The sequence below is a fragment of the Aphelocoma coerulescens genome, chromosome 2 (genome assembly GCF_041296385.1).
Source record: "Aphelocoma coerulescens isolate FSJ_1873_10779 chromosome 2, UR_Acoe_1.0, whole genome shotgun sequence".
In the NCBI taxonomy this organism is placed as follows: Eukaryota; Metazoa; Chordata; class Aves; order Passeriformes; family Corvidae; genus Aphelocoma; species Aphelocoma coerulescens.
Window position 1 is genome coordinate 135,605,720 of NC_091015.1, and position 24,344 is coordinate 135,630,063.

Below are 24,344 nucleotides of genomic sequence, written 5' to 3' on the forward strand. Positions count from 1 at the left end.
AAGAATACAAACCTCTGATTGTACATGCCCCGGAAATTATAATTTGCTCTGTAATTGGGAATCGGCTTTGGATCTAATGGCCTGTAGATGGCAGGCTCTCCTCTTTTCATCGCCAGACCATTCAGCTCCACAGTTGGTGTTATACTGCCTGCAAAAAACAAAGAAAGTAAGGTGCTCAAACCAGAAATACTGAAAAATACACAAGCAGGACAGAGCTGCAAAGAGAGAACTACACGATATTTTTTTACTCTTAAATTAAAAAGATACAACTAAAAAGACATTTCCGTTTCTTTAAAAGATGGCAATGTAGACGCCAACTTAATCACAAGCAATGAGAAAGAACATTTAAAAATCTCTCTCAGTGCATTCTCTATGCAGTTTCAGTGGATTAATCTTCACATATGAATGAGAAAGTCAGTGTAATAATCAATATGGTTATTCATCTTTCCAAATTACTTATAATACATTATGACACTTTCTGAAAGAAGTATAAAGATAATAGAATAATGTGTCTTTCTGCTGAACACCATTAAACAAAACCATGAATAGAGCAAAGAGTCATTGAAACAAGCATGAAGTAACAGGCATTATTGCAGTCATTCAGGAATCTCACAAGTTAAAAAAAAATGTTTTATTTGCAAGACTTGAAAACTTAAGGCTATGTCTAAGAACTAATGGTCTCATAGGAGTGATCTAACAGGCTGAACACACAGCTCCTGGAAATCAGTGCAACTACAGCCATCTACTGGTGACAGAATGCAAAAATAGAAGGCAGCCAGTACTTGCACACCTGGACGGTTTCAAAAGTGACAAAAAAGTTACATCCAATTCCTTTCTTTTTTTTTCCTTGGCTAAAATGTTCAGCTACAGTAATCTCCACTTGCACTGTTGTAAGAGAATCCTAAATGAGCTAAACGTGCATTCCAATAAAAAGGAGTTAATGCATTCTGAAAATATTTATGAGAGATTCAAATAAATTTACCCTTAAAACAGCTATGATTAATTTTCCAGTCTGAAATTGAAGTTTTATATGACAAATGATGAAAATGTTTATGCAACACTTACTCAAAAACATATCAACAACAATTCTTATATTTTCTGGAGCAAGACGTTATTATGAATTGAATTTTTTTATAAAAATACAAAATGTCATTTTGATGAGAAGATACTGGTGCATATCAATGCACCTTTCTTGAAGGGAATTTACAGTGTTAAGTGATACAATTTTTAATGAATTCTCTTACAGCCTATTTCTCTTGTTAACAGATTTTCCCTCTAAGAATATGCTCAAAGCCAAAAAACTCTAGAAACTCAGTAATACTCTGCAATGTCAAGAACCAAGCTCAGGACCCCTTTTCATAGAGGACTGAGCCTCCTGCTTTCTAAGTAGCCAAAGTCACAGTGGCTGTGAAGGGAACAGAGAAAAAACAGTGTCCTGGGTCTGGAGAGGCAACGTACTGATCTCCAAAGGAGTGAGAGAATGCTACCACACCACTCTCAAACAATCCTTCATGGCTAACGCTCAGGATAATACAAGTGCTAAAGGAAATTTACTTCTGCTTTTCTCTTCCCAACACAGAGAAAATTAACTGGAAAATTACTTCATTTTAAGGAAGTGGCTGAAGAATGCATTTTTAAAAGGGGGGGAAGGGGAGGCAGAAATTGAAAGGGAATAAAGGAAAACAGAAAAGAGGCAGGGTGGAACAGATTGTTAAAAAATATAAAAAAGAAAATATTCTCATGACTTGATTTCTTTTACAATAGTCTGAAAGGAAGTTTTTTTTTTCTTTATTTTATTGATCAAGACAGAACAGATCACTGAACATGTGCATGAGACATGTACCTTAGAAGGTTTTGCATGCACTGAAGGCAACTTGCAGATAACAACCCAAAATGAATGATGCAAGACACCAGTATACATTCTTTCTATTATTGAAACAAGTTTCTAAAGCCACCTGAAATCTTTTTGAAAACACACATTGCTCTGAAGGAAAACTCACCAAGCAGGAAATTACCTGTCAAAGTTCTCATGCCAAATCTCAGCCTTTTGTTTATCCCAGAGATGCAATTTCACAGGATTGGACTGCATAAAATTTCCAATTTCATTGGAAAGTTAGCTCAAATAACTCATTGGGAAATGTGTTTTAGCCAACTCAGTTTTCTCCTGTCTGCTTACTGTTAATCACATACAATCACTTTGTTCACATCAAAGCATTACCTAAATAATATATTCCCTTACAGTTCAACCATTTTAGGTATGTGCATTAAAAATTCTGTGAAAGCTCACTAGAGGTTCTCCATTATCCAGTCATACTATAGCTATGTTGATTTTCATCCTACAAATTTAAGTATCTTGTTAAAATTACTTATTTGGTGCTATAATATGCCAACACTTCAACAAGATCTAACACCCAGAGGAAAATGTCATACCTGGATTATTGTTTACATTGTTTTTGGGTGGTCTAGGCGTTGGTTTGGGAAGGGTAGTTTCATTCAATGCTTTGCTAGCAGCAGCATGTTGGGCCTTTTTAATACTGCTTCCTTCAGCTTCCCATGTCTGTTCTCCAAGAGTCAGCTGCACTGTGAACATCTTCAAAGACAAAGAACAGGTAAACACTGGAAAGATTATCACTGTGGATTAGAACAATATGTATAAAAGCTTCCAGGACTGAAGAGAAACCATGCTCTCTTTTCATTGTATTCAACTCCCAGATAACGCATCTGATTCTTCCACAGATCAGTGAGACCTTATCAGTGGGCAACATTTGGCCTTTCAAATCACAAAGCAAATTAGTGTAATGGTAATGTCAATTATCAAAGAACAGAATAATATTTAAACCAAGTAAGAATAACTTCAAACTGATCCTCTGCTCTTGGAAGACTATATACAGGCCAGCTAAGAACACATTTCTTCATACATTTGAATGTGTTTAGTCACTTTACTTGTAGAAAACAAATCCTAAACACATTACTGAGAAAAAAAAATAATTTTGCAATAATTATGAATGAATATAAATGACTACACACTTCTCAAGGCAGCAGAGAATTTGGGCCAGATAGTTTTACACAGTGAATTAATTTCTCACATACCCAGATTTCTAAAAATAACATATTTTGTTAGGGCAGAGTCACAACTCAAATATGTTCAAAAAGATAAAGTAAGAAAGAAAATAAATATTATCTTTTTCAATGAAACTGCAGTTCTTGATGAAAAATCTATAGTGAGGACAGGAACTGTAAACATCCAGAGTTCAGAAATGGACTAACTGATAAAAACCATATATTTCAAAATCTGTGACAGAGGGCTATTTCAAGTAGTATCCATGCTGTGCAAACTGTGCAGATAAAACTCAACGCATTTTTAAGATATTAGATAGAGTCTATCTTCTGTATGATACATAAATGTTCTGTTTAAATTTGAGTATCTGAGAACACGGGGAGAAAGGCTAAGAACTCAATATATTTGCCATATAATCCCTAGATAAAAGGCAGGACTTAACAGTCAGATACACACAGTAAACTAAGAAGCACCTACCTCAGAAAACAGTCTAACTTACTTGAGGCAACAGAAAAAAACCCTACATATTAGTATGAGCAGTATATAAAGTAAAATTCTCATTTTGACAGCTCTATAATTTTTTGTTTATTTAAACTTGCTAGATCCAGGACCAGGTGTTTAGAGATGAACATGGTGGGCAGCCTTTAAATCTGCCTTTACATGTACACTCATTCAGCACGTACTTGCAAAAAAGCATTTGAACACAAGTATGTAAGTGCCTCCCAACACAGCCCTGTGCACATGCACACAGTGCAATGCTATAAATACATACTTGTGTCTTAATTACAGCCTTGAGTTTTGGCCTGCTGTAATTTTCAGAAGCACAATGAAAGTCCCTGTATCACAGCTCCTATTGCCATGTTGTTTTTTCCATAGCAGTCACAACAATTTCGTCATGGAAGAAAGAGAGAAATAGTCTCTTAATTTTATATTCTGCCAAATCCTACCCCCCACCTGAAAGCTAAGCTGGGTATTAGAGCTAAATACCCATAATTATATAAATTACCTACAAACATACATCCTTATTACCAAAAGAGTAGTTTATATATTTTATATTTTGCAAGAAAGTATCAGTGTAGTATTTTTATAGGATGAAGAAAACCTTGAATTTAAATGAAAATACAATGAATAATGTCTACTTATCTACCTATAACTCTTAGTGCTTAGAGCAATAAATAGGAATTCAGGATGATGAAGGGCTTGCTCAGTAAATTTCTGCCAGTCAGAGCTCCTTCTCACTAACATATCTGCCAAAAAAACTCCTGCAAAAACCCACACACAGGAGGTTTACTCCTTTATTAAAGGAATAAAACTGCCTAAATCCAAATTCTGGACCAGTCAATGGAACACTGAAGTCCTGGAATACCAGAGCTAACAGTTCTGCTATTGACTGAGAGAAATTTTTGACCTGAGGAAATTTCTATTCCTTACACCCAACATAATTTACCTGATGTCCAGAAAGCAGAAATGCAAAGGCCACCATGCTTGTGCTTGTTTTCACTCTGCTGCATTTGTAAGGTCAGTCTCTCTAAGCTCTGAGAACTCTTTACTCCTCACTTCTTCTGTGTAAAACTTTCTCTCCTCTTCCCAGCTTTTGAAGTCCTACAACCCTTACCCCTTTCCCTCTTCTCTGTACCACCATCCACTTTCTTTTGCCACTGTTCCTTTTAAATGTGTCCTGAAATGACACTGACATAGAAGGCCAGAAGACATGATCAATCTGACTAATATACTCAAAAACATCATTTATGCTAACAAAGACTTCCTGATTTTTCTTATGATGAAGAATCCACCTGGAGGGCAAACTCCTAGAAACCCTAACTGCATCGTCAGGAAGAGCCACTTCTCTCCCAGCTGCACTGTTTCTAGTCTCCCATTTCACCCCAATTGTCAAAACTTACTTTCCAGAGACAATTAGAAAAAAAGGGTATAAAAATTTACTAGCATTTGTGGTCAGCTATCTTGTAGAGCATGTCTGAAAATTGTGAAAACCACCAGTGGTCAGGAACAGAGTATATGTAGGAGCAAAGCAATGTGAGAAGCTCTTTGAATGGGAAAGAGCAACAGCAGCATTACATCCTTCAGTTCATGCTTCCCAGGACAAACTCAGGTCTGTTTCACATATTCTGTCAAGTATATCGTCATATTACTAGAAAGACAGTATACTAAACTGCTAAGAGAGTCATAATAAATTCTATTTCTTTCTTCGCATTTCATAGGTCAAAACCTGAATAATCTTATTAATATCACCCTTGTTCTTCATCTATTTCTCTTCTGTTTATCTCATTGCACAGATGAAAATTAGACTTAATACCCTTCTGAGTCTATAGAGCACATAACTTTATTTTTTTTACCACTGAGCACCACTATTACCTAAAATAGTGAGGTAAATTGAAAAAATGAAAAATTAAGGAATTAATTGAAAATCTGGCTTTCAGAAGTTCAGGTAATGCAGACTTAAGTCACTTCAAAGATATTAGTTCCTTTAAAAGTAATAACAAATATATCATAGTATCATTAAAGTTGGAAAAGACCTCTAAGATCATAAAGTCCAAACTTTGCCCAAACACCACCACACCAAACAAACCATACCACTAAGTGCCACGTCCAGTCATTTCTTGAAAACTTCCAGGGATGGCTATTCCACCACCCCTGGGCAGTCCATTCTAATGCTTAAACACCCTCTCAGTCAAAAAATTTTTCATTACATCCAAACTGAACCTCCCCTGGCACAGCTTGAGGTTATGTCCTCTTATCCTGTTGCCAATTGCTTGGGAGCAGCCCCCCCCCTTCCATATGTGAACTATTTCTTATCCTACTAAAATTTTAAGTATAATATAAATGTAATATAACTCAACTCTCTTTACTGCTGAGAAATGTAAACAGCCAAAACCACACCACAACCAAAGCAATTCTTTTTTCACTGAAATGAAATAGAAAGGTAACAAAATAAATACATAACACAATAGTGAAAAGTTACAGAAAACCCAATAATTTTAACATGCTGCAACCTAAAACCAACCAACCAGTGTACTCTGTGGTGCCAAACACCTCCAGGAAGAGGAAGAGCACTTCAATTTCCATTTGTGATGAGGGATGCTAAAAGCAGCCTTGCACCTGCTGACATCATTTCCACCACTGTAACACATTCAGCAATGCCAGCCACACCAGAAGATCAGTGATTTATATCACTAGCTGGCAACATAATGTGCTACTCAGAAACAAGGGGCAAGGGCAGAGGCAGCCCTTGAAGAGCTGAAACTGTTACTTGTCTGCACCCTGCCTTATGTGATTTTGCCACTCCAGAAATACTAGGTACAAAGCAGTTACTAATTATGCCAGTGTCTCAGACTTTTCCAGGATTTTTTCCTCCCCCAGTTTGCTCCTAACTAGGGAGGAAATTCAAAATTATAACTGAAAATTACCCTGAGGCTATTCCTCTGTATTCCCCATCATCTGAAAGCATCCTAATTTTGACTTATTAAGTTGGACATCCAAATTGATACATGAACTGGCCAGAATGAGCCATCAGTTCACTAGAAACTTCTATGCTGTAATCATATTAGGAGTCTCAGTATAACCCTACATAGTAAAGTTGCACAGTAATAAAGTTTGTGCCCTAGAATGCAAGATTCGAAGATAGAGTATCAACTTCATGGGCAAAGAATTGCACCAATAAGCACTTTTAAAAATGTCACAAATTTGTCATCACCTGCATTACCGTGAAACAAATGCAGAGGTAGTTATCAGAGGCATGCTGACTGCAGAGAAAGATTCATGCAGCCTAAAAAGCAAGTGCTCCGGGAAGATTAAGAAAGGGTGGTGATACCCTGAAAAGACCTTCACAAGGTCTATATAAAGACCAGCAAATATAAACTCAAAGATGCAAGACAAAGTAAGGTACAAAATGATCTACAGGGCTTCAACAGAAATACAGGCGTACTTTCCAAAAGTGTGGGGAAAAAAAGCAGCAAAATAAAGAACAGTAAGAAAGCCCTTACACTAGAAATGTAGCTGGGTTTGACAAGCACACTTGTCCAAACCATGACATTATCTGTTCAGCATGTAAGGTATGGCTCATCACCTGGAACTGTGACCTTACCTTGGCATGAGCAGGCCCTCTTTCATTCAGAAGCTTATACTGGGGTTGAATTCTATTGAAACGGGCTAACTCATTTACCAGACACATTGGAGTTTTCTCTTTGGGGTTTGCCATGTTATCTTGGAGAGGAGCTGTAAATAAAGAGTCTGTAAAGTTTTTGTGGAGAAATGTATTCTTCACAACTTCACAAAGCTTTGCAAAAGCAGCATGCTTAGAAAAGAAAATACTTTGGCTAAAACAACTTTTGCATATATGCTAAATACAAAGTTTAAATACCATTTAAATATTAATCATATGAGCATATGTATTTTACAATAACAATTTTGATTACATGCAATTAAAAAAACCCAGAAACTGTTTCTTTCCGAAGTGTCTTTATGAAAGATGACAGTGCAGGGGAGCATATGCATATTCTATATTTTCTGTGTCACCAAAGTTTGTCAGTATACTGGTTCCTGGAATTGACTACTCTTTCAGAATGGTTTCTCCACACTTTGAAGGAGAAGTGGATAGCATAAGAGTTATGAGACAAATACAGTAGATGAAACCCTGTGGTCCCCACTTGTTCCTGCCAGCTTCTTCCCAGTGTTTTAGACCTTTCTCACAATAATGAAGTCACTCTCAGAACACTCCCAAAGTACACCTTCCCCTTTAAGGATTTTGTTCTGTTTTTTTTAGACTATTTCACTTTCTGCAGGTTTTTTGCAATTTATTTGTATCTATCCCTAACACACACACACTGTCATTTCTTGCTTAAATTATTAGGACAACACTTCTGCATTTCATACCCAGTTCAGCATAGGAACTACAGCATTTATTAGGCTACAAAGGAAACACCAAATACTGCCAAGTAGTCAGAAGACATTCTGTTCTAGAGAAGAGAAATAAACTTGGAGACTTTCCTGCCCCACTAAAACTTCTCTATAAAAGATACACTCAGAATTTGACAAAATAGGCATGTTCTTTTCTGAGCTTTTATATCATTGATCAAAACTTCACTGCAAATCTGAGCTCAGTTAAAGAAACTAAACTTAGTAAACAGTTTATTTAGCCAAAACCACTTTTCTACATGTGCTTTCTCCTTTATTTTAATCCTCTTTAAGGCCTAATTATTATCTTTTTAAATTAACAAGTCATCAAAAAGATTAATTTGAACACCAAAGAAAATATACCTGGACCAACTTACCTGGTGAGTTGTTTGAAGATGCAGGATCCACAAGGCCGGCAGTAGGACTGCTACAGCTGGCTGCTGATTCCGAAATGGATCCGTTCATTGAGGATGGCAGACTCAGTGTATTTGTAGCTGTAACTGGCAGGGGTAGCACCATAGGGGCCATGGTGGGTCCAGACAGGTTTGCTGTAGTCTGCATTTTAACTTGTGCCATTGCCTGTCACTGCAATAAACACATTATCAGCAGAGCACTTTGCATTTTGAGTGTCGAATGACTACAGTGGTATTAGCAACACTCCTTTTTTGCTCCTGGATCTGGGTCACAAAACTGCCCACAAAAGTCATGCCTCTGCAAACATTACTTCCAAATGGATGCACAGAGAAACAGAGCTCAGAGCCAAAGAACATCACTGGAGAAGAACTTGCACACCCTGGCTCCAGGTTCTGTTTTTCAGTCGTGGGGTCACCCTGCCTGAAATATAGCTGGAAGGATTACTATTCTAGAATAAAATTCCACACAATTATCCTGCAGATGAGATAAACACCCACCAATATATTCAAGAGAGAATGTCTTTGCAACAAACTGTCATAGCAAACTTTTGCCACAGTTTTTCCAGTAAAGTACCTGGAGTACCTGAAGTACCAAATAAGGCCCCAAGAGAAAATCCCTATTTTTTTTGGCCTGTTACCAAACCAGAAAATAGAAAAAAGGGAAGAAAATACAAACAAACAAAAAAACACCACCAAAGATGCAAGTTCTTTAAAAAAATCACTGCTTATTCAGTCAACAGGTGGAATACTTCAATCCTTGTATAAACTACTCACAGAAGTACCAGGATTTCCTAAACTAGCCTTTAACCCAATGGCTAAAACATTTACCTGGAATATGCCAGGTACTAATTATCTCTTTTCATCTGCCCAAATTAGTTTCTTTATTGCCAATACCTGTTCTCAGGCTAGGTCTACATGCATAAACAAACCAGGGTCAGGGCACCACTCCTTCATACTACTCACTGAGAGGACGCTCCTTGGCAAAATTTTGGCTACTGGCTGAAAACTCCTGCTACTGTAAAAACCACATAGGAGCACATCAGAGGCCTGCAGGCATCTCAGGTAATCCACTCAAGTAAGAGAGAAACCAGTCATTGTCAGTCATCTGGGAAAAAGGTTTGGGCTCCTCCTGTCCCATAAGGAGCAGGATGATATATGTCAGCATGTCCATGCTCAGCAGCATGGACACAGACTGTATTATTTAGGGTTCATACACGTAAGATGATCTGTACAGGGTGGATAGAGACAAAACCTGCAACAGCCAACAAGAGGCCTGGGGAACTGCGACTTCTCCCAGCAGCAGCTCTGGTCCCACTGGCTAAGGCAGAGCAGGATCTCAGCTCTCATCCATCACAGGCAGCACCCTTACCACTTAGCTCTTTGCTCCTTCTGCTGGGGTAATTCTCTCTCCCTATCAAAAAAACCCACACATCCAACACCTGAAATACTTTCTAAGGAAGGGCTTATTGAAACGAGTGAAGCTACATAAAAAATTTTAATTATTAGCCATATTCCCTCCCCCACCAATCCATTGAAAAATATCCAAGTATCTTTACTCAGAGGGACAATATTGTTGGATTAAGATCCCAAATCACTCATTACACCATAGACTAAAAGTACTTTAGCACAGTTGCACTAGCATAATGAAAATAATAAATCCTATTACTGTGACTCTGTGCTTTGGAGAAAAGGTTCAGACTGGAATGCCATTTTTATTACTGAGGAAAGACAGATAACTGATTTAAATCTCTGGGAAGACAAAAGTAGAAAAAAATTTAAAATGAAGTTGAGATGCAGTCACCTGCCCTTTCCACGAGTATCTTCATAAGTATCTTCAGTGAAATACTAATAGCAGCAGATTTAAAATAACGTATGCAGTTAGCTGAGATATATTCAAATACCTCATGTGTTAAAAAAAAAATGGACTGGATTCATACTGTAAAAATCCTACTATTACTTCACAGCAAATGCCAAACAATACAGCAGTATTGTTAGAAAGGCCTGACTTAAAGACTGAGAAGATGTAGAGCTATAGAAGTCTTTGGTATATAACATGTCTACTTCTGATTTCAAACACATTAGTATAGACAGGAATTAATTGAAAAAGTTTCTTAATTGTAAACATCAAAGTCAATGATGGCAGAATCGGGCCATATGTTTTAAACATATTTAAAATGAAACCAACATAAGACGAAATATCATCACAACAATTGCAGTTTAAGAAACTCACAGTATTTACAGCATTTTAGCTTACAAACATCAGTATGAGAAAGGCATCACTCATATGGTACTGCATGAAATACTACTGAACACCCAGTATTGAGCCCCGCCAGTTGTGAATTACCACTTCAGCTTCCAGTATTTTAAATGTTTATTCTTGACAAAAGCAGAACTTACTAAAAACCAAATAAAATATTATGTTCTACAGTAATGATGTTCTAATGGGAGAAATTGTGGGATGAATCCTTCCCTAATAAGGATAAAAAAAGAAAAATCAGTTTAAGAATAGTATTGAGGAACTGTAAAAATGAACAAGGTAAGGTTTAGGGGGAAAAAAATGACACTAAAAGTAAAGTACATAGAAAATTCAATTCTGAAATCAGAATTCATCATAACATATTGGGTGCTGGGGTTTTTTATATATCTAAAGCTGCAGAACTGCAACTATTTTGTAAATTAATCTGTATAAGCAAAGATGGCCAGGCAGTAATATAATTGTATGGACTAACTCGTAAGAAGATGAGATATGGAGATAATGAATTTTAATTAGTTCTAAAAATCAGTAGTAATCGGTTCCACTAGTAGAGAGAGACAACAGAAAGCATACAGTTGATAGTGATGGTGTGTCACTTGCACACTACCAGGCAGCCAATCTTTGATGTCATGACAAAAGGCAACAAAAACTCTATATTGCACCTTTTCTTTACATTTTTTACAAATATACACCAGTGGTGTACTATTTAATAAACAGTGAAGCAAAAATATTTTGGGCCCTTCCAGCCACAAGCACAAACATAATAAAATACACTGCTACATAAAATGTAGGACTTGGGGGAGAGAGATTTCACTAAGCTGGTCAGAGATGAAGTGCAGTTACATAATCAAAATATTTTTAAATCTTCTATGAGTTATTTTTGAAAAATCTGGCATATACAAAAGGGATGGTTCATTTAGGATACTAAGATTACAATTAGAAAAGTCCTCACACCCCATATCAGGTGGCTAACTCAACTCATACCTAGGAACTTCCTACACCCAAGTGTCTCCAGAGAAGCTTCTCTTCAAGTTCAGCAGTGGTTACAGACACTTGCACCTCTCAGATGAAGCTGGACTGCACAGCTGTGCCTCCCAGCTTTGTGCCTTTCCTCAGCTGTCACGTCAAGACACAACAGAAATTATCTTCCTTAACGTTTTAATCACACACATCTATCCAGTTGGAGCCCGCAAGTCGCAGTGCTGCCATTTTTGTAAGGCTGCATTCCAGGGCTTACGGTGCCTTATGAGATGCTGCAGTGGTTTCTCCTCACAGTCTCACCCACACAGCTGCAGTAGAAATGCAACAGCAAACACATAAAGGGATGCAAATATACTAGAATTGCATTTTACTTCACTTCCCCTTTTGAGCACCTAGTACATAGGCAGCTACACAGGTTTCATTTAATAGCTGGTATTGACTTTCTTATTAAACTATGTACAAGCTGTGAATTTTCCTGACAAGCTAAAAATGACCAAATCAAAACAAACTCACACAAAAACAACAAAACAAAACTCCTCATATTTTAAAGTGAAAATATTGCTGTTAAAATATTCCATTCATTTTTTTTATATATCAGGAAACACAGCATTGTTGTGGGTTGACCATGTCTGTATACCAGGTACCCACCAAAGTTGCTCTATCGCTCACCACCTCAGCCGGACAGGGGAAAGAAAATATAATGAAAGACTTGTGAGTCAAGACAAGGGCATGGAAAGATCACTCACCAGTTACTGTCACATGCAGAACAAACTCGACTTGAGGAGATTAAATGAATTTATTATTAAACAAATCAAAGTAGGAAAACAAGAAATAAAAAGTAAAACTTAAGAACACCTTCCTCCCACCCATCCTTTCTTCTCAGGCTTAACTTCACTCCTGAATTCTCCACCTCTTCCCCAGAAAGTGACCCAGAGGGATGGCAAATGGGGGTTACAGTCAGTTCATCACATGTTGTCTCTGCCACTCCATCCTGCTAAGGGGAAGACTCCTCATATTCTTCCCCTGCTCCAGCATGGGGTCCCTCCTACAGGCAACACTCCTCCACAAACTCCTTCAACATGAGTCCTTCACACAAGCTGCAGTTCTTCATGAACTGTTCCAGTGTGGATCCTTTTCCCTGGGTGGCATCCTTTAGGACCAGAATGCTCCAGTATGGGCTTCCCACAGGGTTACAAGTCATGCCAGTAAATCTGCTCCAGTGTTAACTCCTCTCTCCATGGGGCCATAGATCTTGTGGGGCTCCTCCACAGGCTGCAGGTGGATCTCTGTATCCCCATGGGTCTCCATGGGCTGTAGGGGCACAGCTGTGTCACCATGGTCTGCACCATGGGCTGCAGAGAAGTCTCAGCTCTGGTGCCTGGAGCACCACCTCCCCCTCCTTCTGCACTGACCTTGGTGTCTGCAGAGCTGTTTCTCTCACATATTCTCACTCCTCTCCTCTCTTCTCTCACTGCACTTTCTGTTGTGCAGCAACTATTCCTGCTTCTTCAGTCTGTTATCCCAGAGACACTAACAACAACACTGACGGGCTCAGCCTTGGCTGGCAACAGGTTCATCTCAGAGCCAGCTGGCATCAGCTCCTTCGGACACAAGTGAAACTTCTGGCAACTTCTCACGGAAGTCACCCCTGTAGCCCCCTTGTTACCAAAACTTGGCCATGCAAACCCACTACAAATATTTAGTTACATTTACAGATGCAGAATACTTTTAAAAACTGTGAATACACTGTATCATGCTAAAAGCACCATGTAGCATAAAGAATTAGTTAACACTTTCTCTGATTATTATTGCTTTTTGTATTTTTCTGGAATCACTTTATAGCCTTAGATCTTGTGACATAAAATATGAATTAAACGCTCACATAAAATGATTCACAGTATTTGAATACTGTGATGTCACAGTAATTGAATAAATAAAGACTGATAAAATAAATAAAACACCACAAAAGGCAGAAAGCATGGACAATGAGTTTTCAAACCAAACACCCTTGTACAATGTGGGAAAATTGAAAAGGCAGTATTAGAAAGACAAGTTGTATGAACAACCAACAGATAGAGAAACTAATGACCTGAACAGTCAAAACAGAAGTCTGGACTTCACCTGTGCAGAAAGTGAAAAAGCACATATGCAGTAGGGAGTCACCACACTTTCACACTGCTCCATCATACAACCCAGAGTACCCAACCTAATCTGTACACAAGTATGTAATGCGTGGCACATACTACATACTTGTCAAGGGCTTTATAAAGGGAACAACAGAGGGCCAGCCACTGCTGAGCTGGAAAAATTACTTGACATATCTAGTACTTTATATAACCAAGAATTCTGCTTATACTTTCCTATCAGTGTCCATTTTTCACAACAGTATTACATTAATGGTCCCAGATCCTTTTCTGCCAAACTGCTACCCAGCAAGTTCTAGCCTGTGCTCTTTGTGAATCTGACTCTTCTCTAGCTAATGTGACTTTGTTCTTGTCATCCTTGAATTTTCTTACTAAAAAAAACCAAAACAACAAAACAGAAAAAAAAAAAGAAAAAGACAATCATTTAAATTTTTCAAGATCCCATCAAATTTTAACTCTAATTCCAAAACGTTTGCAAGTTTCCTCTAAGCCTGCTTTATAGCATCTACAAATTTAATAAGTGTACTGTTTCATCCACATCATTAATAAAAATATTGAAAGGTACAGGAACATCAATCCAATAGACTGGGGGCAGTGTCTAAGCAGGCAGCATCTCAAGGGGTTTTTTTATCAGACCAATCCCCATTTTGACTAGAAGCTTTTTAATGTGATTCTTCTGTTAAAATCCCAAGTCACAGAACTCTAATAGTTAACAGCTTCCTAACTAAGAAGGGTTTGGTTTTAGTTTTAGCCTTAAGATTCCATTAAACGCTCTGTTCTCCTTCTATTCTCCTCATATAAATTCACTCATTCAGTTATACAGAAGCATACAAAACTGCCTAAAGGTAAAACATATTTCTAGGGTGCCATTTCTCACATTTACAGCAAATATTTATACATTTGTGGACATTAATATAAAAAGTCCTACAGAAGTCCTAAGCCTTATGTAATTTCTTTTTACTGTGTTATATCCAGCAGCTTATTTGGGGTTGACAAAAACCACACAGCTCTGCATTACCTTCAGAGTAGCTTAATTTAAACTTTTATGTCTTTTAAAACCAAGTAACGAGATGGCCACACAGTAGCAGTTTAGCAAGGGCATGACTTAAAAGCAATAATCAGCAGATGGTCATCCAGACTTATTATCAAAATTTATCTTATTTATACATTTTAAATAGCAAAGATTAAAACACTAGGCATGAAATCAAACAAGGTTTATCTGTTTTTTAAGACATATATATTTTTCTGTGTTACTGCTGGTCCCCACTGTTTGTCCTTCCCATTTGCTCCTCCATCAATTTCAGTGCTTTTTGCCTTATGGAGTGGTTTGCCAACAGCCAAACTGATCTAATGACTTGCTGCTATAGCAAGGGACACTCCCATGTCCTCTCCTCCCTACAGCAAAAAGCCAACATTTTCTGTCCATTTACTTCACTGAACCAGTTCACATGGCAGGTGAGGAGAAAGATCAGAGGAGCATCTGTGTCTGTACAAGGAGGGCCACAAACTCCTGAGCTGGAGTGGGTGCAAGGAATTAGCCCTTTCAACTCCTGCTAAGCAGCTTAGCTTTGCTGTCAAGCCATACACTGACTGAAGTTCATCTCCTTCACACTGTTCCTCACAAAGCCTGTGATCTCATCCCTGATGATTACATCTTCAGAAACCTGTGGCCTGGTTTCATTTTTTTTACTGTGCCTTACAGTAGAGAATCTTAGCTTCAATGGATATATGAACATATCTACCAGCTAATTAACAACTAAGTAATACATGGCAGCAAGTGAAGTGATGCCTTAAAAGCATTTTACTTTCCTGAAGTATGAGTGAGGGAGAAATCACTAACTCTTTTATTTTCATTGTTTTGGTAAGATATTTCACAACCAAAGTAAGTGACACAAATTACTAGGGACTAATATTCAAAATTTAAGGAGCTGCAAGGTTTACAAAAAAGTTCCCCTTCTTGCTCAGTGTTAAATCCAGCTCTAGAAGACTAAATACTACAGTTCCTTACAATTTGTTTCCTCTGCTCTTGGACTGGAGCAGAAAAAGGTTGTAGATAAAGCCCCAAGAAGGCAAGGAAGGGCCAAGCAGCTGCAGTGAACACCAAGTCACAACATAAAATCTCATCACACTTTCAGATAGTATCACCCATGGAGGACTATCCTTTGCCAAATCTTATGTACAATCAGTAAGAACCCTTATGAGGACAGGAAGGAAGGTATTTTTGGAAGAAAAAATCAAGTAGGAAATAGATTAAAAATCTGCAGTCATATTTTTCAACCACTTCTTCAAACAGAAGTCAGCTCAACCTCCCTTTTGAATTACTACATGGAAAAAGCGCATTAAAACAACATTAAAAAAAAGGACCTAAAACTCAGAAAACTGAGGTAGAAACTGCTTCATCTTGCACACTTCTTTCATCATGAAATCATACTGGTTCCCTAATTTCCAATATGATGTTGATCCAATTTGCTAGAAAGAGCTTACAAGTCTCCAAATCAATGACCACATTACCTTTATCACAGAGTCACATTATGTGGGAATACATATTATTTATATCTGTCACTGCTTCAATCCTTCTCTGACAACTCACTTTAAATTTGTTCTGTGTAATTTTGAAAAGAAAAGTAAAAAAACAAACCAGACAAATAAGGCAGCTAATAATGGAATCAAAGACTAAACCTAAAGATTTTCTCAATCAACAAAATGGCCAAAGGTGGGAACTTTTGCTGCCATTTAATTATGATGTGTTAGCAAGAGGGCTAGAACAGAAGCCTCACCCTGCAATCAAATTGGATTTATACAACTTGAAATACATAGAATATGTCGCAGAGTAAATACAATAAGCAAACCTTTAGGATGTGGCAAATTGCTTAAACCACTACAGCAAAAGTCAAGTAACCAATATGAAAAATCGGTGACCTACAAAGCCATATATGTGCACAGTACCTCTCACACCAGCACAGTTACCCATATCATATGACACTGCTATACAATGAGATATGAGGATTCAGATAAGGATTAAAGACATCTATAATTCAGGTTTACAAATATAAGCAAGGTGTCTAAACTGTCAATGGAGTCAAAGGAAATACAGCATGAGATTACCACAGTTTACCAGAGTCTACTGGGTTTGCATGGCCAAGCTTTGGCAGCAGGGGTTTACAGGGGTGGCTCCTGTGACAACTTGCCAGTTGAGCCAACCCCTGGCAGCTCCAAAGACAGATGTGCCACTGGTCAAGGCTGGGCCAATTAGAAATGGTGGTAACACCTCTGAGACAACATACTGAAGAAGAAGAAAAAAGTTCCTGCACAGCTGTAACTGCAGCCAGAGAAGACTGGGGTGGAATATGTGAGAGGAATGAGTGTGCAGACACCAAGGTCAGTGCAGAAGGAGGGGGAGGAGGTGCTCCAGACACCAGAGCTGACATTCCTCTGCAGCCCGTGGTGCAGCTGCAGACCATGATGAGGCAGCTGTGTCCCTGCAGCCCATGGAGACCCGTGGGGATACAGAGATCCACCTGCAGCCTGTGGAGGAGCCCCACACTGGAGCAGGTGGGTGCCTGAAAGGAGGCTGTGACTCCACGGGAGACCTGTAGAGAGAGGGGCCCTGTTCCCACGCAAGAGCAGCCTGTCCTTGAAGGACTGCACCCCATGGAAGAGTGACCCATGCTGCAGGAGTCTGGGGAGGACTGTTGCCCATGGATGGACTCACTTTGGAGAAGCTGATGGAGAACTGTGTCCTGTGGGAGGGAACCCACGGTGCAACAGGGAAATGACTCCTCTCCCTGAGCAGCAGAAGAAAAAGGCGGGTAATGAACAGACCATAACTCCCATTCCCTGTCTCCCTCTGCTTCTGGCAGAGGAGGTAGAGCTGGGGAGGAGGGAAGGGTCAGAAGAAGGTGTTTTAAGGTTTTATTTCACTTCTGATTATCCTGCTCTGATCTTGTTAGTAATAAATTCAATTAATATCTCTAGTTTGAGCCTGTTTTGCCCATGATGGTATTTGGTGAGTGATCTCTCCTGGTCTTTATCTCAACTCATGACCCTTTCATTATACTTCCTTTCCCCTGTCCAGCTGTGGAGGGAAGTGAGAGACCGGCTTTGGTGGGTGCCTGGTGTCAGACCAGTGTCAACCCACTACAGTCTTTTAAAGATCCAATGCGCAACGCCAGCTGAGATGTCCTGACATACCACATTTGGATGCCTGCCTATTCCATCAGCTGCTGTTTCAGGAAGCAGACATCCTCTCTGAAGACCCATGTCACATCTGACACTGCATGTGGCAGGCAGTTCAGAGAAGCCCTGACATGAAGAGGCAATGAAATGGCAATAATGTATGTGTTTAAAGAAATGTATTATACCACTTGTCAGTACAGCCAGCAGACCCAGGGAGTTATTCAAGGTGATCAACAAGCAGGCTCCTAATTTAGGATTAGCTAACCACACAGCAGAGAGGCAGCTGAGAAGCAGACGGGGTAACTTAGTGTCTTAAACTGCACAAGATGCCAAAATACAGGCAACTGAATCCTACCCAAAGTCTACTGCCAAACTTGTCTTCAACAAGTGATCACGATGTTACTAAAACTAACAGACACAATTACAGAAGTAAATAAGCTCCCTCGCAGAGAGATTCACCACCTAAAATACTTGCCTAAGACATGTCTTTTTGTAAGGAATGATGGAAAATGCAGGGTTAGGGCACTGACTGCAATTGTGCACATTTGCATGAACAAGAGTCTAAAAACTTGTAACAAGAGAAACAACAGAAAGTGGAGCATACTGACAGGCAGGAATGTAACTCTTGCCTTGCTTCCCTGGCAACAGCGAGGCTGACATGAAAAAGCTGAGAAAAGAGCAACTCAGGCCACAGTGCATCTTAGTGTGTGCAGCAAAACTAACGACCCCAAACTGTACACGTGGCTAATTCTCTCTTCTAACAGAGAAATCAGTCAGGTCCTGTGTATACCAGACTGCCACTTGAAGACTCAAGTAGAGACTTCATAGACATGCAACAGAGATCCTAAGTAGAGAAACTTTACTAATATTAATCTAGAAACATGATGGCAAAAGGGATTGCTATTCTGTACTAAAATGGTAAGGAAGATCAATCAGATTATCAGCTTGAAGATTTCAATGCCAGAAGAGAAATAAAAGATAAAGAAAGCCAATCTGTTGCATCAGAACCCAAGACAATTTGGCATGTCAAAACATTTCAACCTGTTTATAACCCAAAGCCCAAGGGGGAAAATCAGTCTGGTTTATATTAATGTTTGCTACCTTACAAAGATAATCTCATCAGAAAATCTCTCTCAATTTATTGTTCCTGTCCAGTAAACAGAGGAGATAGTATAAAAGCCATGGAAATTTCCAACAGCCAATACAAGCTAACCCAGTTCTCACAGTGCCACAAATTCTAAGCCCAGAAAAGATTCAGAACCATCCAGACAAATACTGGTTCAGACGCAGCCATCAGTTTGACCCAGCCAGGATACCCTGAAGTACTACAGAGAAGAAAATGTGACACTCTTTCATGAAACAGCAAGGTGATCACCAGAGTCTACTTTGTGGGAGGCCTTCCTCATCCAAAACTCATCATGGTTTGAGGTAGATCCCAAAAACTAGCTTACAGGTGGCTATAATGCCTTACAGATCAGAGGCAGGACACACAAACTGCCCAACACTAGCGGTAATATCCTTTTTTGTATCTTCTTACAGCACCTGAGAGCAACCACTAATCCAAAGCACAGGAGCTGCTGTTCAGTACTGCAACTCTTCAGCTCCCTCCCTCACCATGACTATATAAACTACTTACAACTTCTTGAAAACTGGAAACTTGTATCTCCCCCAGACACTCTGTGATACATAGTCATACCTGTAACACTTTTTAAAAGATTGAGAGGTCATCATACCATCTTACTCCAGATACAGGTAACTCACATTTGCCTTAGGTTAAACAAAAATGAGTTAGTCAGCTTTCCTGAAGAAAAATAGCTGAAAAGAAGGGAAGCCTAAGCCACTAGTTTAACAATCAATCATCCGCTTAAAAGTGGAGAAGGGGATTAAGTAAGTGAATGAAAAAAACATAACTCAAATTTGACACACTGATGCTACAGACTTGTTTGCATCAAAGCTGTAATTGGTTCCTTATTTGATACTGGAGTCTAATCGGAGCTCCTTCCAAGACTCTAGTTTCTGATTTAATTCGTATTTTGAAATTTCTCTCATATATATTTCTAAAAGCTGCACTTTTTTTCCAATTTGTGCTAACAAGTAGTAGTAGTTACATTCCTAAGATCTACAATAAGCTTTGACTGATTTTAAATTACTAAATACTCTAAGTAAAACATTCCTCCAACTGTTATTTTATTCTGAAGCAGGCAAAAATTATTTCTTTACTTCAATTCCTAAGCAGAAATTGCATTTTATTCAGAAATTCATCTAAGTTTTCCTTGATTGCCTGTGACAAACAACTTCTCCTATAATTTGAAGTAGCAAATTTGGTGAAGTAGCAGAAACATGCCTTTTTCTTTGAAAACAAGTTACAGCTCCTGCTACCAACCCTGCTCAGCTCCCTTTAATTAGAAGCTACAAGATCCTCAGAAAAGGCAGTTTCAGCGGACAAAGCAACAGGTGTTGCACTCTACTGTTAGAAGTGGATAAAATTCTGGTTTGTGTGCCTGTTTTTATTCTCCATGAGTGTATTTAAACAAAAACATTGTATTTCACAGCTAAAGTGATGAATGCCCACACTGAAGTCTCATACAGCTTACAAGAATTTGCAGCTCCCAGAAACAGCTGAGGTCAAATTGTCACCTTGTGTTCATGAAATATTCCTGGAGTTCCCCCTTCTCTCAACTCTTTCACAGACAGTTTTTGAATTGCTTGGATACATACAGTTTATACAGAGACTAGCTCCCTGCTCACTGGGGAACAGGATCAGGCCTCTTCTCACAGGCACAGAGTACCTTGTGAGATCAGGAGTTCTGCAATGATTTGAAAGAGCCTCCTCCCTATTTTAAGTGCAGCTCTCCTCAGTCAATGAATAAAGGTAAAATAATTACTGAGTATTGGATTGGGCCTACCAAGTGCTCTGACCGAAGAAAAGCACAAAATCTAAGTTTTCAGCTGGAGAAAATTAAGTTGAAAGATGCTGTGTTGGGGGGCAAGGTCTAGAAATATTGCAAAATTTATGACATGGTCCTGGCTCAACAACAGTGGAAACAGAGTTCAAAAATTAAGGAATTGGATAGATCATACACAGCCTGTGGTGACATGGGAAAACTAACATTGGACTCCAACAAGCAAGATGGAAAGAGATGTGCCTGGGAGAGTTTAAGAGAAAACCAAAGGAGCTAACTGATCCAGTCACATGCAGCAATCAGCTATCAAAGACTCCTCAAACATCCAGAGGGTGAAAAGAATCATTAACAACCCAGTAGAAGCTCACCAGGACAGTAATAGCCTATTGATTCCTTGTCCAAACCCTTGCTTTGGACAGAAATGACCAAGTTGCACAATGAAGCCTAGCCAAATAAATTGCTTATCTTTGGAAGAAACTACAGATTATACAAGATTTTGACAATCCAGGAAGAAGAAGAAATCCTAGTGGCAAAAACATTCCTAGTGGCATACTTAACAGAGCCTCTCAGAGCTAGCAAAGGCACAAAACACTGAAGAAAAACTGGATACATGATCAATGCTAAACATCCACTGAACCCCATAAACCTGCCACACTTTCAGCTGCAGCACAGAGGTGACGCACAACTGGCAGGATGGCAAAAGGTTATTTCTGGAGTTGAATCAGCAAGGAGGATACTAAAGTAACAACTAACAACAGAAAGGAAGAGAGTGGGTAAAACGACATTTGGTTCAAATTGAGCACACTGTGAGGGCACAGAACCAGCATAACAAAACCAGGCTTTTCTCTCCAACTTATGTACTAGGAGTGTTTAGGAGCACTAAGTAGGATGCATCATAAAATAGCAAATAAGAGACCTTCATCTATACAGCTGATGATTCAGAATAACTTGTTTCCCCAGACCAAAGGAAGTTATAAGTGTAACTACTACAGGAAAAAAAATGTAAACAAACTGAATTAAAATTTGGAATCCTCTCAGGCATTTTTACGCAGATAAAGCCAGAAATAAAACAAAGGATAAGTCTGGCTAAAAGTGCAAGCTGATGCACTGGTAACGTGAAATGATTCAAAATACTAGGAAAGACTATCTGGAATTGAGCAAAAGTGAAAAAGCAGTTTGCATTTATTAGGAATGGCAATCCTGCAACATCATAGACTCACGACCACCTAGAGAATGGATGGATGGATGATACTCTGAGCTGCCCTTCAAAGGAATGTCCTTCTTACCACGTACTGTACTTTCAGGACTCCAGGGCCATTAGACTCGGTAGGGTAAAGTCAGCTTTTGGGACTCTGGAACCACCCTAAATTAGCATAAAAGAACAAACTTGCTTTTGAACTTGCAGGGAGTTTACACTTTTGTTCACTACTAAGACTGCTGCTCTTTACCTTCTAAATCAAAACCAAATAAACAAAAAATACTTCAAAAGGGTCATAGGACCCCACTTTCTAGGATCTCCAAAAGAACACATGCTGTAAGGCTACAAACATATGCCTAATACAATCTAACCCCCTGCAAAAATGGAAGTTCCTTGTTAATGAAGGGTTGTGACCTTAGCCCAAGGGTAATCCCAAGTCTATCCAGGTTGCAGTGACACACAGCTCAGGTAGAAGTGCAGGCCCCAGAGCTGCGGAGCAGATCTGCAATCCAGCACAACAGCAAAGACATCCAAATAACAGAGTAGGCCCTGGAACTAAAACTGCCTCAGCTGACCCTGTTTAAGAGACAGTGCTCTGTCCTGCCCTATCTTGGGGATATATCAGGTATATTTGTCTGACAGTACCTATGTCTCCCTTGCTCCTGTCAGCTATGAGATACCTGAGCAAAGATAAACAGTACCAGTATTTGCAATGACAGCAAATAAAACCACTTCTTTTTGGTGCTAATGTCAAAATTCCTAGTGAGCCCAGGATTGGTTTAAAAACCTTGAAAAGCTTCAAATTACTACTGCGTCTAAGAAAATAAACAATTTCAATCTAGGATGGGCAAGTTGATATTTACATTTCTTTTTAAATACTTTAAATACATTTAATAACAAGTTTCACTAGCTACAGCAGCTGTTTGCTCTCATGCCTACCTGTAACCTGTGAGTATTACAAAGTATCTAGGGGCTATGACTGCAGTAAGATTTGGGGAGAACCAGAAAGAGTAAGTTTTACAGGGAGCTTAATGGTCGCATGAGAAAAGGCCTCCAAAGCCACCTCCTCTGGTGAACTGCCACTGACAGTAATTTGTGGGATGGCCAGTTTCAGAAGAACCTTGTAATTTAACGGCTGAAGAATTTAATTAAATATTAAATTCTTCTCCTGAGACTTGGCAAATACCTATGGTTGCCTGGAAGTCCAGATCCAGGACATCCTGGATGTCCTCGTGAATGGCAACACCAAGTCTGTGGAAACAGGATCCAGTCCTGGCATCTTCAGCGAGTTTTTACTTGCTTAAGGCTCTAAGTAGTAAAAATTGGCTACTTGAAGAGGGGCAAAGAAAAGATGATGTGGGCCACTCTCCCTTCTGAAGGGGTCAAATCCCATATCTAACCCAGTGGATTCAGCTAAGAGAGAATGTTGAGAGAGGACTCTGAAAAACTAGGGAGAGCTTTACCTGCCTCCTGATCCAGGACAAGCTTCTCATTCCCTTTCACAAAGATGAGACAGCCTTAGCTGCCACGCAGAAGCTGGACACTCATTTAATACAAGACTAGTAAGTGTCTTGCACTGAATTATCAGAAGGTCAGAAGGGTTTTTAAGAAATTCCCTCTGGAGTCATTCATTACAATTGCCAGGCCCTAAACAGGAACAAAAGGAAAGCCTCTTGGGTATACACTCTTAAGCAAAATACCCCCTTGAATGGACATTGCCACCAAAGATGAAACACAATTCAAAGCAGGCAGGTTTAAATACTACCAGAGACACAAGACTGAAACAAAAAGCAGAGAAAATATTTTCCACAGTCTGGAAATGAAAAAGCAACATAGTTTTCAGGACTGAAGAAGGACCACCAGAAGGGGAAAAAAGTAAAACAAATAAACCAACTAACAGTTAACAAGAAATTTTAGATTGTTTCTTGCTTTTACCTTGTCTAACAAAGCCAAGGCTACTACAGAGTGTTATTTCATTATTATTTTGTTTGTATCAGACCAACTGGGTACACTTCTAAGTGACCCAACATTGCCCTCTACCAGGCCTGCATTTCCACCTTGGGAATAGCATTATCTTGATTTCATCCTTCAAAATGGATCAGTTGCATGGATGTGTCATCTGGGTGACATGGAAAAAGTTCTTTATCACTTGCAGACAGTTACTTATCCAGACAATTCCAGTTACTGATATCAATCTGCACATTTAGTATACTGATATTTCCTTATATTTGTAGAACACGGCTTTTTTAAACTGGGGCCATTGTAGGAGAAACTGAGAACCACAAATACCTAACAGGTGCAAAATA

At 39.0% G+C, this 24,344-nt stretch overlaps 1 protein-coding gene across 6 annotated transcripts in view; it reads right to left on the reverse strand.

The window, feature by feature from the left end:
- Positions 1–24,344, reverse strand: part of STAU2 (staufen double-stranded RNA binding protein 2) — a 171,372-nt gene that overhangs the window by 142,799 nt on the left and 4,229 nt on the right. For 5 of the 6 annotated variants that reach the window (XM_069004942.1, XM_069004938.1, XM_069004939.1 and 2 more), the window contains 4 exons: positions 8,347–8,554; positions 7,161–7,291; positions 2,431–2,590; positions 13–148 (listed from right to left, as the gene is read on the reverse strand). In XM_069004942.1, the coding sequence (XP_068861043.1) occupies positions 13–148; positions 2,431–2,590; positions 7,161–7,291; positions 8,347–8,545 (626 nt within the window). In that variant the 5' untranslated portion in view covers positions 8,546–8,554. Of the gene's footprint in view, positions 1–12; positions 149–2,430; positions 2,591–7,160; positions 7,292–8,346; positions 8,555–23,501; positions 23,588–24,344 lie in introns of those variants that run through there. The other variant, XM_069004940.1, reaches the window with a different exon arrangement.